Here is a 17,229-nt window from a genome sequence, read left to right on the forward strand (position 1 = left end):
CTTTTGTCATTATAATAGATGCTATGTAAAATTAATATACATTTGCTTCAATATACTGCTATTACTGTTTAAAATCATAAACACACTTCAAAAATCACTTTGCATCAGAGAAACTTAATGCATGTTTACAAATAGCTTGTAGATGAAGTATGCTTAGTATGTGTGCCTAAATACAAAAACAGGGGGAAAAAAGACCTCCAAAAATAACCACCCACTTGAGCAAGGTTTTAAAAAGAAAGTGTCATTTTAGAACACCATACCAAAGAAAAGAGATTATCTGCATAAATCATGGTACTTTGCTGACTGGAAATACTACTCCTGCTTTTCCCAGCTATCACCATAAAAGTAACATCTGCTCATTTTGTTATAAACCCATGATTGTCACCTTATTTTATAGTGAGTTTTCATATGCTCCTTTAGCTGTGAGGAAGTTTCAAATTCTTTTTTGCAAGACTTGCAGCTGTGAATCCTACTGCCTGCCAATTCTTGACGATGTTCTTCCATGTGTATGGACAGCTGACTCTGTAAAGTGAATTCATCTCCACACTCTGAACAGATAAGATTCTGAAAGATATAATAGAGACTGATTTTTCAAAACAGCAGTGCACAAGCTTTGTTCAAGCAGATTAACTTACCCTTCTATGGACATTGGCAGCTGGAAGCAAGCAGCGAGGGAAGTATACGAGCAAGAAGAGTTTATGAGCCCTGTGACATAAATCATGTACAATAATCACTGCAAGATTATATTTATATTTATATTTTAAGAAACTCCAGTAGAACTGAGTTCTGAAAAACTTCATATGGCAGCAGAAACAAGCAGTTCAGTACCATCCTCACCACTCCCTATTTCCTCAGTGGGCTGGTTCAAGACACACACAGAAGCTCACCTCAGTACCACTACACCTACATGGTCTACTGAAACATCTGTAACAAATAATTATTTTCTAACCAAAATCACTGTAACTGGATTCAGGGATTTCACACTTTTACAGGTTAAAATTATATTGAATGTTATTTTTAAACAGTAATCCCACCACAGTTAGCACTCACTGACTTTTAAGCTTTCTTGACAGTAAAGATGACAGAAATAAAGAAGGACACAGTGTTTCTAACAGATATCTCTTCAACCCAATAACTTCAGAAAGGTTTTTTTATCAGCTCAGTTTTAAGTAATTGTGATTATCACTGCAAATTGAAATGTTTCTTATCCTCCCCCCTTTTCTCCTCTCTCATAATGATCAACAAGAAAAGTAAAAACAAACAACAGAAAACAACCATTTTCATTTCAAGAAGGATATTGACAAGAATGTTTTAATCAAGAGGAACACAGGTATGCCACAGTTATTTTTGGACTGCTTTGACAATAAATTTGTTCTTTAAGTCTGAAAAAAAAATTCTGCAGTATCACATTTCCAGACAAAAGCTTAAAAAGCTGAAGTCCTTTAACAAAATTATTTACCAATTCAAAAATTATTTGTTTAACCTAACCTAGATGCCATTATTACTGCATTCAAGTTACAGAGTGAGCAACAAATAACTAATTTTTTTTTTCTAGGGCATACATTCAAATCTGAATACTTCTTATGGGCATCTACTGCTCTTATACAACAAATTTAGTTTATGATTTTAGATTTCTAAAAGTGGGGGAAAATTTCATGAAGTGAAACCTACAATTACTATGCCAAGCTCACAAACCTCAAAACTGAGGGATTTTGAATCACTTCTCAGCATTTTTCAGACATGCATATGTATCACGTTAAGTTGCAAATACACATATTCTATTAAACAACTTCTACAAACAAAAAAATAACCTAAGATGAAGTTATTTGAGACAATTAAAGCCTTCATTATTCTGTTCAGTACTGTGAAATTTCTGTAGGAAAGCAAGATTACGGTAAAGCAGAAAAACTACAGAAAACCCACCTATATATCACACCAAACAGACTCCGCTATAGGCAATACCAGATGTATTTTTTTGCTCCTCAAGCAAACAAAAAAATCACCACCATGCACAGAGCAAGTAATTGAATGCTGTAACCTCACTATGGTTAAACCCACGTTTTAACACCAAACAAAAGGAGTTGGTCATACGCAAAATTCCCAAACTCAGAAAAAAAATTTTTGAAGCTCTACTCATTGGATTCTGCCTGTTTTAGCTCTCCCTATCTTACCAGATGCAACATCTGAAGAACACTTTGGAACTCGTGATCTTCACCTGTTTTGTATCTATCACTCCCAGCATCTGTAAAGGATTTTAATCAGCACTTTTTCAAAAGATCATTGCTCACGAATTATTAGACAGTACAAATCAAATTCAGTGGATATTTCTAAAAAAACAAAAAAAAAACAAACAAAACCCCAACATCACACAAAGTAAAATATAAAAACCCAAAGCAAGAGGATCTTCTAATGAAGGAATTTTCATTTTATATCCACCAAATATCAGTTTTAATTTTTTCAACATATTAAGGTGTTCCTAAAGCCCCAAAGCCACTCATGTTCATGAAAAAAGAAGACATAATAGCAGTTCTGATGCAATAAATAATTTGTGTTTCAGTTTTTTATTCACCATTTCTATCCTGCCAGGGCAAAATGTAGCAATGAAAACTATTGTGCATTTCCACTGAGGAAATGGACATGTTCAACTATCTTCAAGAAGATGGGTCATATTTACACAAGATATATTCTTAATGACTTCTCAAGAGAAAGCTACCCTATATTAGTGAGGAATTTCAAATATGAAGCTTTTCCCTCACACCAGTTTATCACACATAAATCACTGAAGAATGTGAGGAGAAAATAATGTCTTGCAAGCTCAGTATCAACAGCCCAGAAAATTCCTTCCAGAACCTCTCACATGGAGCAATCAATCACAAAAATCTAAGTTTCACAGACAGACCCACTCTCCCAAATCTCACTAGAGCTGTTCTATTCTTTCCCATCTGCATTCATCTGTAGATAAAGCTGCCTGATGCAGCACAAAACAAAGGTAAAGCTCCCCAAATTTCATTTTGTGAAGCAATCTTCTTACCCTCTATGTATGTCCCTTAATGTATATGCACCTTTGCTCTGATTTCAGACTTGTAACCCTTCTAACAGCAAAAGGAAGAAGAGTGGACAGGAGGAAGAACATACTCCACCCACAACTTGTTAACCTGCACGTTGTGGAAAACCCCTCAATGACAGCTGGTGCCATCACCAATTCCCTCTGCTTCAAGTTCAAATTCCAGCTCTCCTACAGGTCCTGTGCATAATTACTGTGAAAGTTATTCCTGCAGTTTTATGTGAATTAATTGCTACATCCATCTCTGTTTTATCACAAAACTATTGGGTATTATAAGAAACACATTCATTAGCAATTGAAATATGTTCATATTTTTATAAATTTAATTTTCAAGCTGCAGATGGAATTTTAAATTGGAAGGCATCACACAGCCTATTCTTCTGACATCTGCACGAAAGCAAAAAAATCAGCACTGCTGAAGCGCATGAAAAATCACTTAGTGGTAGAAATAAATACCAAAAACCACCCTCAGGTGTCTTTCTTATTCTGATGTTTCGAGCAATTAATAAATCAAGTTTCCTTAACAATACCAACTAAGCCATTTACCATTATAGATACATTAATATACAGCAAAATTGGACTCCAGTCCACTTAACTTGGCTACCTACTTGGCTGTGTACATGACAAAACACGAGCTAAAATGATTAAAGAAGGAATACAACCTCTACAGATGGTGTGCCCTGCATCTGGTTTAGGGAGAAGTGCACACAGGCCTATTATTCCAAACTTACAGGTCAAAACTGCTGTAAGCTGTCAGCAATTGGCATGGAGAAACACACCACTGTTACATTTGTGATTAGAAGCTGGACAATAAAAATGCATTCCTGATTCAGCTACAGTTCTCCAACATGAAGTGCAATTTTAAAAAAGCCTTAACAGGAGGAAGAGGCAATTAGATCATCAAAAACTTGGTATTTTGGGCAGTGCATTCAACTCTGGCAATTGTTGAAATGCAGTAAAGACTATAAAGTGTGCAAAATACAACCACTATGTATTAACTGCTAAGAATTTAATCAACACTCTATCAAAATGAAAAATGAAATTTTGATAGGGGAAGGAACAAGTACTCCTCAAGCAAAACAACCAACCACGCAAAAACAGAGGTGGGAACTGTAGATAAGGTAACAGCTTCATCTATTTCTATGAATGGTGAGAGTGCCTCACCATGACATCTGCCATAAAACATGATCACACATTATTTCTTATGTGTAGGCTTTTCAATATAGATTAAGTCACAGAAGTATCTTCAAAATAAAAGTACGTGCAAACAACCAATCAGTCAATGTTTATATATAGTATGATATGGTATGTATCAAATATGCTCAAGTTCCTTTTGTTCATAAAGACACAATGGGAACACTTATTTATAATCAGGATATTAATTTCTGTAACTAATATTAAAACAGACTCCCCACGTAAAGTTTTATATTTCTTCAGAACAAAATCTTTTATTCAAAATCTAAATTTACACAAAACCTAAAGCATACAGGTAAGGGATTAAATACAACCACTATGACATGTCTTTTCAAAATTAAGTTATAAAGTTTAATGAATTACCTCCTCTTTCTCATGTAGCATTATATGTGCTTTCAGACTGGCTACTCTGGAGAACTTCTTGTTGCACACAGGACACGTAGGATCTTCGCCATTGTGAGTACATTTGTGAAGTGTCAAGTTGAATTCAACATTAAATGACATCGGACACTGGTCACACCGGTGAGGCTGTTCGTTAAAATCACAAAAATAAAGACAAAATTTAGTCTTCCCATAAGCTACATATACCTTAAGTGGCACATATAACCATACAAATCAAAATGTTAAACATTAAAAAAGAACAATTCAATTACCTACATAGCATAATGATGCTTAAAAATACCAATATTAATTATTTTATCTTCTTTGCATCTCATTACAGAAAATGCAAATACAGCATTATAAGAGCACAAAAGAAAGAAGGGGAACTAAGGAAACCAGAGATTCAAAACTGAGACTGTCTGAAAAGAGTGAAGTTAGTAGGAGAGAGCAATGAGCAGGAGACAGAAATACATTTTCCTATTTTAACTGTGATCACGATTCACCCAGAGGGTGGCTGGACACTGGAACAGACTCCCCAGGGAAGTGGTCACAGCACCAGGCCTGACAGAGTTCAAGGAGGATTTAGACAATGCTCTCAGGCACATGGTGTGACTCTTGGGGCATCCTGTACAGCGTCAGGGGTTGGCCCTGATGATCCTTGTGGGTCCTTTCAACTCAGCATATTCTGAGGTTCCATGAAATCTCCTGAAGTAAAACTAATAATCAAAGCAGCAAAACACTTAGTTTATACTAGGCCTGACTGCTCCTCACTTGTTATCTGCAAAACCAGTTTTCATTCTTTAAGAGCACTTTCACTTTTGGATGTAAAGGCTCTTACATAAGTGTGTAATAGCATGGGCTTAACCTTATCAATTTTACAACACTGAAATTTGTGTAAGCTGTTTTTGTATACGTGAATTATCTCCATTATTATGCTACATTTTGTAAAAATTAACCTGTATTTAGGGCTACCTCAAAAAGTAATAGAATTATTTTCCTATACCATGTCAGTAGTTTTAGCTTTGTAAACAAGAAAGCAAGGGAAATAAATTAAATGCTTCATATTACAGATGCAACTTGTGGCAAAAGCTTCATTTAAAAAGCCAGTCCAGTCTTACTCACATATTGGCATTCTTCTCATTCTTTCCCAAATTTGATTTGTAAGCAGCTAAAGTGATGACATTAATCCACTGATTAATACATACATACTAAATTAGTTTACAAGTAGGATCCTTTTAATAAATATAAGCATTATTTCCTTCTTATTGCTAATGTGTAGAATCCCTTTGCAAACTATTGAAAACAAACTTATACATTTTGTCATCCACCTGGGTATTTTAGAAATCAAAGAAAATGGCTAAAATTAAAAACTACTGATCTGGAAACAACAGTCCAATTAAAGGGCATCAAAGGAAGGTCCTATCTCAAATGAAACATGAAAAAACATAAAAGAGATATGTCACAAAACTCTGAGGTCCCCAAGTAATAATTATTAGTGGTGCGACTGAAAAGAAATGGAAAAAACATCCTGCGTTAGCTTCACTTGACAGTATATGAAAATATCAATGTACACTGGTTGTATCTAGCACAACTCATACCTTGTCATTTTGCTCATGATCCCTCATATGGCGCTGGAACTGGGTCTCTCTTGGAAAAGACAGCAAACAAATCTCACACTTATGGAAGTTGGGTACTTGGTAGGGAAAATTACCGTTCTCTGTAGTTGGTGTCAGAACATCATCTACAAAACAAGCAATAAAACATTTGTATGAAGTCACATTTTATCTACTTATAATTTATTGTAAAAAACAGAATAATTTGAAGCAGAAACTATTTCAATTCCTCTAAGATTTTTGACTTATCCAACAGCTTCAGGAATCTTGAAGATCTCAGGCTGAAATATCACTTCAAGGAATCTTGAAGATCTCAGGCTGAAATATCACTGCTTCCATTGACACAGGATCAGCCAAATATATCCATACCTCAAACTGCCAGTCACTACAGACATAAATGATCACCTTTCCCCAGTAATTTGAAATAAATTCTTTCTGTGCTTCACAAACACCCATCAAGTCTGAAACAAAATGAAACCTTGCAAAAAACACTAGGTATGAGTAAGGGACTGCCAGGGGTTACTTTTAATAATATTACATCACAGTTTTCTAAAAAAGTTTTATAAAACTACATAGTCAGCAGTTCTGACTACACAGATTTTCTGCCCTCCCTCCCTTCTCTTGCTCGCTCCTTCCCTAAGAAAAATATTTTCTTTCTTCTCCTTCTGGCATTACAAAAACTTTATTAAAACCTATTTTAAAACCTTTAGAGTTGTAAACCCAACACCAATGTTTCAAGCAGTTGAGAGAGATGCAATAAACTGCAAGTCTAAGTGCATACATATTCAATCAATGGAAAGAGATGTATTTTACTTGAAAAAGACCCAGTCTAAGCCCATACAGTTTTCTTTTGAACTCCTACAGTCATGTAACTTTTGATACACCAAGTCACAAGCTTCTACATCCTCCTGCTCAAACGAGTGAAGTCAATCCTATAAATAATTTATGATAAAAGGAAAATATTAATCCAAGAAAGTTAAATACATTTTACATTTGAGAAGATACTGTATTACTAAGAAAGTTATCTTTATTTAAGGAAAACTTTAAGAAAAGCGACTGGCAGGAGGGGTCAGTTTGTACTGCAGGTTAGAGTCATGAAAGAGGAGAAAATCTATAGAATTCAGTTTCAAACTACCACAACTATAACTGCATCAACAACAGAACACAAAAAGAAGGGAATATTTGTTTTATTATCTAGACATGCAAGGTTTCTGATGTTTCTCTTTAAGTCAGTACTTTTCTTCATGTATGTAAGAACTAGGCATAGGAAGTAACAACAACACAAGCAGAAGTTTACAGCATCCTGTTTACATTTCCTCAGAGGAAATTGGAGATTATATAGTTCATATAGTATTTCCACTCTACTGCACCCACTTCAAAGTCCTCTCTCATTCACCACAACATTTACAAGGGGAAAGAAAATATCAATACCTTATGTCCTGATCATTTTTTTCCCTGCCAAAAAATCTCATAAACAAACTTTAAAAGCTTATAGTTGAGGAAACATTTCAGCACAATTTATCTGGACAAGAAATCACAACAAAAATCAATGCCCTAGGGACTTGCACTTCCCATTCCTGGACTAAGTGACCCAATTAAATTTTGCTTTGCAAAGTTTAGTTATCAAATATTTCTCTGTAAGAAAATGATGCAAACATCACTTATCTTTATCATGTTTAAACTTACACTTACTGCATCTTTTAATAGACTATAAATTCATAGTATGCAGACACTATCAATAACAACCCTGAAATGGCCATATTTCTTCAAAAGCTGAAAACCACAGCTTTAATTACAAGACACAAACTTTCAAGCAATCTTGTGATAAATATGCCTGATTAGAAAAAAGGACACAAAATCAGTTTCTGTAAATAATGGCATCACAAGAGAAGTGAAAGAAAAACCTACTTCTATACTTGGGCTATGTGAAAACATAATGCACAAGGCTTTCCTTTCCTCTGGAAAAAGGAGTAATTGTTCAACCCCACGTAGGCCTGACCTCTCACTTTAAATTGACAACTGAAAAGTGATCCATCCAATCCATGACTTTCCAAAGGCCTTCAAACCTTCCCCTTGAACCAAAGAGATTATTATCTTTAAACATTCACTCTTGAGATCAAAGGCACTGGGCAATTTACAAAAACAATGTGGAAGCAATTGAAGTAGCAAAAATGTAGCAGTGACATCATCAAAGGTGCTAATTTCTCTACACTTTGAAGCAAAATCCCAACATGCTCACTAGATTCTGAATAATACTGCCAAGTGGTATTGGTCTTGGGTCAATAATATACCTATGTAGTACCATTTTTATTAAAATGTGTATCATATCTGTATTGACCAATACTGATAAATCTACAGGCTGTGAATTTTCTTCTGCAATTTAAAAAGGAGTTTAACTATAAAACAAAAAATTAAGTATCTTGTAATGTTTCAGCAGAATTTGATTACTATAATTCTACAAAATCAGACCACCTGATGCAGTACTTAAAAGTAATTCAGCTTTTCTGTAAAAAGACAGGAATGACCACCGCTAAAATAAACAGGAAGAGGCAAGAAATGAATAGTCTTAAAATATTTCATAGAAAATAACAGAAAAGCAGCCTGAACTTAGAAAAATGAGGAGTTGAACATATCACATCCCACACTAAAGCATCATGAAGTTCTCAAGACTAGTTCATGGATGATCATAAACCCTGAGCTGCCCCCAAGCTGTTCCACCTTCCCAGAGGCACTCAGATCCCACGGAAGAAGAAACAGAAGGCACCCATATAGCAAATGGACTGCTTACAGTTGTAACATTTTAAGCATTACTCTTTCAATGAAAATTTTTGTAACTCTTTCCAAAGCCAAATCTTGCAGGGTTTTTTGTCCCTCTCTTTCATACTGCTAAAAAGCAAAGGAAAGGCACTGGGGAATCAGGACTGGACTCTAGAATCACCAACTGGACTGCAAAGTCCAGCTTCTCTTGGCAGAAGACTCTCAGTGCAGAAATCCTTAAGGACAAGGCACAGCAGATCAACTTAGGTTAGACTCCAGAAGTCTTCAAAGGCTCAGCTACCAGGAGGTCAGGCTGAAGTCTGTTCTAGGTAGTTACAGCCAGTATGTCCACTAAAACAGTCCAGTTTAGACATTAAAGTATTCCGAAAGTTCAATTGCTTCACTTTTCCTCAAAGGGCAGGACTGCTACCTAATACAGGTTTAAATTAAAACACGAACTCGTTTATTCATTACCACTACGTCTGAAGTAGCCTATGGGAGAAATAAGACTACAACGTCTTTTTAACTTTGTATTGTCACTAAAACAGTCCTATCCTCTATCACCCACTAAATACTGGACATGTCAGAGAATTGCACAGCTCCTTTTTTTTAAAGATGTAGGAAGTGCCTTTATAGATTACTCTTCTACTAACAAGGAGAGTATTCAGAAAAATATCCCTCCTGAAATCCAACAACTGGGTAACAGAAAGGCCTAAACGGTTACACTGTGTTTAGAATTAGGAGGACAGTAAAAACAGGAAAGACACTGTCAATTAAAGAAGTAACAAGCAAGTGAGCCATATTTTGACTTTTCAGGCAGGTGTCACAGCCTCATGAAATAAGACTCAGGACTGTTTTCATTTCCATGTTATTAAAAAAATATTTCAAAATGAAGTAACAGTTTGACACAATTTGTTTGTTAGAAGAATCAGTATCCCAATGAAAACTTTATTTACACTGATACCTCTTTCATAACAAGTCAAAGTAATAACCTACACTACTGTATTTCAGATAAATCAGCAATAAAATAATCTTTCCCTATATCAGAGGGAAAAAATGCTTATGGTGCATCAGCTTGGATCATCAAACAAGCCAAATGCTGCAAAATACTGAACCTATCTTAAAGACCAATACTTTTGAATACCAAAAAACATGCAGAACAAAAGCAAGTTCAAGAAGCCAGCAGTGGGGCATGAACCATGTAATTTTAAAATCCACTGAGAAATCTGTCAATTAAGAAAAATGCAACAATTCCAAACATTCCCTGGGTACCCAAGTGAAAAAAATCAAAATACTGACATAACTGACACAACATTTGATGGACACATTTATCATTTATCATATTAGCAAGAATCTCATTAATAGCCAATATGATGCTTATGTTCTCATATTGTAATATATGTAAATATAAGTGTTAGAAACACAAATTAAGCAATCTTTTTATTGTCAGGTATACTCGGGCAGATGAGAACACAAGTCTGCTTTTTAAATGAATTAATGCAATTCAGAATGGCATTCAAGCCAAAACCACAGAATTAAAAGTCTGAGGTTTTAGTTCAAGAAGACATTCACTAATTAAGTAACACCAACACAATCACACAAAAAATTGGCATGCTCTTATTAGAGAGCAGCTTCTTACTAATATCCATAAACAAACACAGAGAGAGAAAACATAAAGTAACTATTCAAGTAACAAACCTCCTGAAAAATAAGTGATTCTTTCAGGTCTACACACTACAACGAATGATAAACCTTGCTGAACAGAAGGATAGTTTCAAACATTTGCATTTATCAGTATTAGCTGCATAGAAACAGTGCAGAAGCTACTGTCACTTTCTACTTTTTTTTTCAATTTGCATGTTAGTCTAGCTGCAGCATAAATCAACCTTATTCCTTCACAGCTTGGGAGAGACACTCAAGTATCAATACAATTAACATAAACAGGGAGCACTTAGCTCATTATGCGCCATCAAACACATCTTTATCAACATGCACTGTCAAACATATTTTTGTCTGTATTCTTAGTTTGTCGAAAGTGCCCAAAAATAGAAGACTCTGATTTGCAAAGCACCTATCAATGATAACAAATTTTCAGTTTAAACAGAGTCTTACTTGAATACTCCTAATGTTATAACCTGTAATGTCTTTCCTGAATTTATTGTCCCTCACAGAGCAGCCATAATCACTCTGGGTGAATTCAGCTGTGATACAGCCTTCACCAACCATTGACCTCAGGAGTTGAGTCAGCAAGCAGGTGCTCTCTGCTAGAAGCCACTGATGCCAACTCAATGTGGAAGGAGGAAGACAGAATTAGAGCACTCCCAGCCATTCCCTCCTTATGTAAGCAGCACTGTGCCTCATGGCAGCCCACAGCCCTCTCTGCAAGGCGCAGATGGACTCATTCAGCTGTGAATACAGCACAGCCTTATTAGATCTCTAATAACCTCCTCCAATCCAACTGAAAGGACATTGCAAATAAACACTCAAGCTTGTAAAATTCATGGGTGAAAACTTGTCACTTATGTTAAATGGCAGCTAGTAAGCCTAGGGACAAAAGGGTCTGACCCTATCAAAACCTATTTACTAATTTATGAGTGGAAAAGAAAGTGGTAGGACAAGGGAACAAAACAGGGATGGCAATACTGACATTTCCTCATACTACACTTGAACTCATAGAACACAAATGATAATGAATCATTAAAACATTTTACTTAGTTCTGCAATCATAAAAGCAACAGGTTAGTTTAAATCTAGCTCAGCACTCTAAACAAAAACAGCAGGCATTCCTTCTGACTCCTAATGGGAAGAGCAGGAGGACTCAACTCTCAAAAAAAATCCATAAATCAATTAAGATTTACTCATATAAGACAAGGTATTTTTATTATGCTTTGGTCAACACTTAATCTGGAACACACTACTGGGATGGACATCCAGGGGCCAGTCACTTAGCATGTGCTAACACAAAGTAGATGCACTCCTTTCACGAGCAGAGTCCAGACAGCAGAGCCACACTGCTGCACCTCTGCTGCAGAGAAGCCTGAATTAACTCTGAGGACACAAAATTCACAGTTCCATCACAGCCAGTGAGACACTAAGTAGGTTGCACTTCGTCTGGCTGGGATAGAGTTAACTTCCTTCCTATCAGCCCATATGGTGCTGTGCTTCAAATTTGTGACTAAAACAATGCTGCTAACATCACAGCTTAAGCTATTGCTGAACAGTGCTGCACAGCATGAAGGCCTTCTCTGTTTCTCACTTTGCCCCCACAGTGGGTAGGCTGAGGGTGGGAGAAAGGCTGGAGCTAACACAAAGGGATATTCCAAGCCTTAAACCATCATGCTCAGCCATATAAAACTGGGGGTAGTTCTTCCAAGGTAGTGTTCTTGGCTCAGAGACTGAGCACCAGACTGCACCTCTGAGAGTGATGGCAAACATTTACCTTTGCACCACTTGGTTGGGCTTTTTTGTTGCTTGGCAATTTGGCTGGTTTTGGGGGGGGGGGGGGGGGGTGGGTGTTACCTTTTTTTTTAAACTTTCCCCCTTTATTTCCTCAACAGCCTTTATCTCAATCTACAAGCTTTTTCTTGCTCTTGCTATTCCTATTCTTTCTCTCACCCTACTGCAGGAGAAAGTGAGCGAGTGGTTGGAGGGTGCTAAATTGCTGGCCAAGGCCAACCCACCACACAGATACACCATCCCCATCATCCTAACCTACACAGACAACTGAAATCTGGCATTTCCTTCAGCAACTTTGATAGCTTTGTTTGACGTTTAGGTAAATCTTGCTATATTTATTGCTAAATGCTCCAAAACAGGAGTTACACTTTTTTTGACAGCTGCATATGAATGTACCAAGCTACCATTTTTCAGCTGTTTGTTTCCACATGATTTGGATTTCTCATGTGTGAAGTCATGACCTTTACCTGTGCCCAGCCACTACACTGCTAACAGAAACTTCTGAATGAACTAAATGATTTACTACGTGGTCTTCCCTATTCCGGAGAATGAACATAATCCAACTGCAGCAATAAAAATCAAAAGAGGGACATGAGAGATCTCAAATAGAAATTTTAATTATATTTGGAAGCATTTACTGCATGGGTATAAATGAGGTATGGATGTATCAGCATAGATGCAATAGGAAATAAAATTTCTGCAACTGGTGGAAATCTATGGACAAGGGACAGAACAAGAACTGAAGCTATCACACGGACAGAACACAAGTTATTCAACTGCATAGATTACTTGGGAAAAGACATGGAAATTATTTAAAGTATAGTGAGGAACTAGTGTGGAATTAAAGCATGCCAGTGTAATCCAAGTTTACCATCTTTATCACCCAACATGCCCCTTTGTACATAAATGGGGATTTTTTTTACTGCAGAACAGTGAGATACCAGAGTATCACCATTAAAGCCTAAATATGAATGTTTTCCGAAGGCAAAAGCTTGAGCAGTTGTTCTTTCTGCACGTTTTCCAAAGAAATTACCTATACCTACTATATTTAAGAGATTTAGAGCACACCACACAAGCTGTACCATAACCTCGTCATTCTTGCCTGCATGACATCACTCACCTATTCTTCTCTTATCAGTCAGAGGTCACCACATAAAACCCTAATGCAAAACTACTAAAATAATCTACATAACAAAAATTTTGTAAGATTTAACTGATGTGTTCAAATTTCATTTTTCTTCAGTAATATAAAATTGGGATGCAAAGCCTCTAAATTGCTTTTCCCCTAATTCAATGTACTCGCACCCAAAATGCTGCTAGAAGACTGACAGCAGCAAACAAAATACAGCCAGCTCTGCAGAGGCTGACTTAAAAGTATGTCATCTCTGTGTTTCCTAGCTTTGTCTATTTAATATTTATCACTCTTCATGTGTGAGTTCTGTTACAATTCAGGCCCTCTGAAGACATGAAATACTCAAGTTTTAACTGCACTCATAAAGGAACTCAGTTCAGACTTGTTTCAAACTAGCCCTTGGGTTTAATAAAGGACATACACTCTAGGCTTAAAAACTGCTTCAGTACACCCTGACATATTTCACTTTGCTGTTCAAAGCATTCCTTTCCTGCTATTTGAAAATGATCAGATAGCAAAAGTCAAAACTGCTCATTTCATGTTGCCGCTAGTCAGTGACAAACATCACAGGTAAAACCAGAAAGGGCCTCTCTTTGGGAGGAGACCTCACAACTCCCTTGTGTAACCACTGCCTGTGCTCAGTCACCCTCACAGTAAAGAAGTGTTTTCTTATGCTCAGACAGAACCTAGAATGTTTCAGTTTTCACCAGAGAGATTAATTTGAGCTGTTTAACTGAGTTTAAAAAAAAAAAAATTGCAAGATGGTTTTGGGAAAACAATACAATACCAAAAAAGGAAAAGGATCCTTTAAAGTATCAGCTATTGAGGTCAAGATACTATTTCGACTACTGCTGCCTAGAGTTCATTTTTCTTATCCAACATATTTAATTTTCCTAGAACAAAGAACTTGTTCTAGTCTTTGACATGCATGGTGGTTTGTCTAAGGAAGCTACATAAAACATTATTGATTCACTTTATTTTCTCCCAAAGCAGAATTACCATAAACATACAGACTGTACAACTACAGAGAGCAACATTTCCATGAAAGACAACAGCATAGCATGGCTGTAGGAATTCCAAGGACCACACTTCAAAAAATCTAAACCAATGCAATCTCCTAAATAAAAGATACGAAACTTATTTTTGTAAACACCTATTTTCTAAATAAAATTCCTTCTGGTAAAAGTGAAACCCATGAAATGCACAACCAGTTTTCAAAGCCTGTATCTGAACAGGACAAACAGCCAAATGTCCTGAGAACATAAATTTCCCAGATTCAAGCTGTCCTGTTCAGCCAGAGCTTCCTCATTCATGACCTTTTTTTGTTACAGAAAAGTGCAGAAAAAATGTGCTGCTTGCCAACATTGACTTCACTGCTTTCCCAAACTGCTGAAATCTCAAGGACCAAACCCACCAGAATCCACAAAACTTGCAAGGCCAGTCCTTGCAAATGTCTCTCAATCCCTGTGACAGCCCCAGACCCTGTAATTCTCAACTGCATTCAAACCACCTCTATGAAAAAAATATAATTAATAAATTGGCAAACTTCTTTTAAAATAAATGAAAATGTGAAAAACAGAGAATGTGATGAAACTCACATTAAGTCCTGTCAGCCATTTGCACATCTTACCATAGAAACAGTCTAAGATCAAGGTCCAACTACAAGCAAAATGAATACAGCTACTAGGCTGTAGCTGCCTGGACAGCTTGTCTCAATTCTCAGTTCTCATCCTTTTCTCATTTGTACATCATGCCATTACTATAGGAGTTCACACATGTATGACACATGCATACCCTTTCAAAACTACCAGAGAACTAAGTAGATCTTTGAGTAGATTTTTAGTTTAAATAATAAAACAACAAACAAAACCACCTCAACCTCCAAAGCTAGTAACACCAAAACTTCTTTGGGACTTTCTTTATATCCTTATTACTTAGTGATCAAAAGCTGAGACCAATAGCCACAACAGAACTAACAAAAAAAAAAAATATCCCCCACCACTTCTGGTAGGAACCTGTGGCCCATCTGGCTTTCCATACTGTAGAAAAAATCTTGCCAAACTTCCCAACTCTGACGTAACAGTACAGCTTTTTCTTTGCCTGTCAGCACATTTCAATTCTACAGAAAAGTCTTCCACAGAACGCTCACCTACACATTCCCACTGCAGAGCGAGAACTCATCTGAAAACATCAGGAAAACAAAATATTCTAAATACATACTGAAAACATTAATTGGCTGACTTTTTGTTACTGAAATAGGCATGGTATTAAAATGCTTTATCAAATCTCTTTCCATTCTATTTGTGAAAAAATACGTATTTCAATTAAACATCTACTGCTACCGGCTAGTGCTGAAGGAGAAGTCACTTAGGAGGGTTTCAGGCCTACCTGAATCACAGCATTTTTTGTTTGTGGACTTTATTTCGATATTGCTCACAGAACCACAATAACATCAGCAGGAGCGAACTACACAAAAGAGCCGTAAAACTCACCAGCTACCCACTACTGTCAAAAAAAAACCTCCCCAGCCCATCAAACCAATCCTGCCCTGAACGTGCTCCCCAGACATCAACGGCAATAAAATACAATCAAAAATGTTAAAACTTAAGCGTGAGACTAATACATGTTGGGAGAGAAAACCAGCTTGGTTTGGGTTTTTTTACACATATATTAACGTAGAAAACGACTGCAAAGCTGTTTCTAAAGGGAAACAACAAGAAACTTAAAAATAACGTCGTCCTTGCAAATCATAAAGATGGGCGAGTTAAACATCGTTTCCCAATTTTTATCATGCTTTATTCGAAGGTCTCGTTAATTTGGCCGGGAGAAGAAGGAGAGGGAGAGGAACAGCGGAAGGAGCCGGAGCCTTCCCGTCCTGCCCGCCGCAAGCTGGCCCGAGCTCTTCCTCCGGCTCCGGGTCCCGCACCGCGGCAGCAGGACGAGGAAGAGGAGGCGGAGGAGGGGGGCCAGGCCCGAGGAACCCTGCTCCGCCGGCCACCACAGCCACAGCCACGGCCGCGCTGCCGCGGCGGGAGGCTGCGGGGAGGCCGCCCGGGCCCGCTCCGCCGCGGCCCGCCCGGTATCATTGCGCAGGGCCGGTCCCGGCTCCCTCCGCTCTCCTCTCCTCCCCTCCGCCCTCTCGCCTGTACCCTCGCACAATAGACCCGGCCTTCCTCCCCCATATCCGGGGACTATATGCGGAGCCCGCGGAGGCTTCTCGCCTCCCACCCCCGGGCGCGGATCGCGCCAGCCCGGCCGCGCTCGTTACCTGCCTCGGCGCCGGCCTCGCCACTCTCCCCGCCGGGCTCGGGGGGCCGCCCCCTCGGCATGGCCGCCCCCAACCCGTCCCTCCCGCCCCCCCCGGCGCACGCACACACGGACACACCACACACACACACTCTTGGCAACGGGCGGAGGGGGGACGGAGGGGCGGGGACGAGCGGGCGGGCCCGGCCCTACACACGGGCTGCGGGGGGCGGGCGCCGGCGCTCCCTCGCGGGGGAGGCGGGCAGGGGGCGAGCGGGGCAGCGGCGAACTCACGGCAGGGCCGGGCGGGCGGCCGGGCGGGCGGGGGGCGCACGGCGGGTGAGGGGCGGCGGCGGCCCCCGGTGCGCATGCGCCGGCCTGTGCCG

The 17,229-nt window shown here is 38.4% G+C and overlaps 1 protein-coding gene across 1 annotated transcript in view; it reads right to left on the reverse strand.

The window, feature by feature from the left end:
• The window catches only part of ZNF236 (zinc finger protein 236), a 78,656-nt gene extending 61,729 nt beyond the window's left edge, over positions 1 to 16,927 (reverse strand). Inside the window, exons 1-4 of the mRNA XM_066561046.1 lie at positions 16,866 to 16,927; positions 6,238 to 6,380; positions 4,622 to 4,786; positions 386 to 564 (exon numbers count right to left, since the gene is read on the reverse strand). Of these exons, the coding sequence (XP_066417143.1) occupies positions 386 to 564; positions 4,622 to 4,786; positions 6,238 to 6,380; positions 16,866 to 16,926 (548 nt within the window). The 5' untranslated portion in view covers position 16,927. The remainder of the gene's footprint in view (positions 1 to 385; positions 565 to 4,621; positions 4,787 to 6,237; positions 6,381 to 16,865) is intronic.
• Positions 16,928 to 17,229: the final 302 nt, after the last annotated feature.

The sequence above is a fragment of the Molothrus aeneus genome, chromosome 1 (genome assembly GCF_037042795.1).
Source record: "Molothrus aeneus isolate 106 chromosome 1, BPBGC_Maene_1.0, whole genome shotgun sequence".
Lineage (NCBI taxonomy): Eukaryota > Metazoa > Chordata > Aves > Passeriformes > Icteridae > Molothrus > Molothrus aeneus.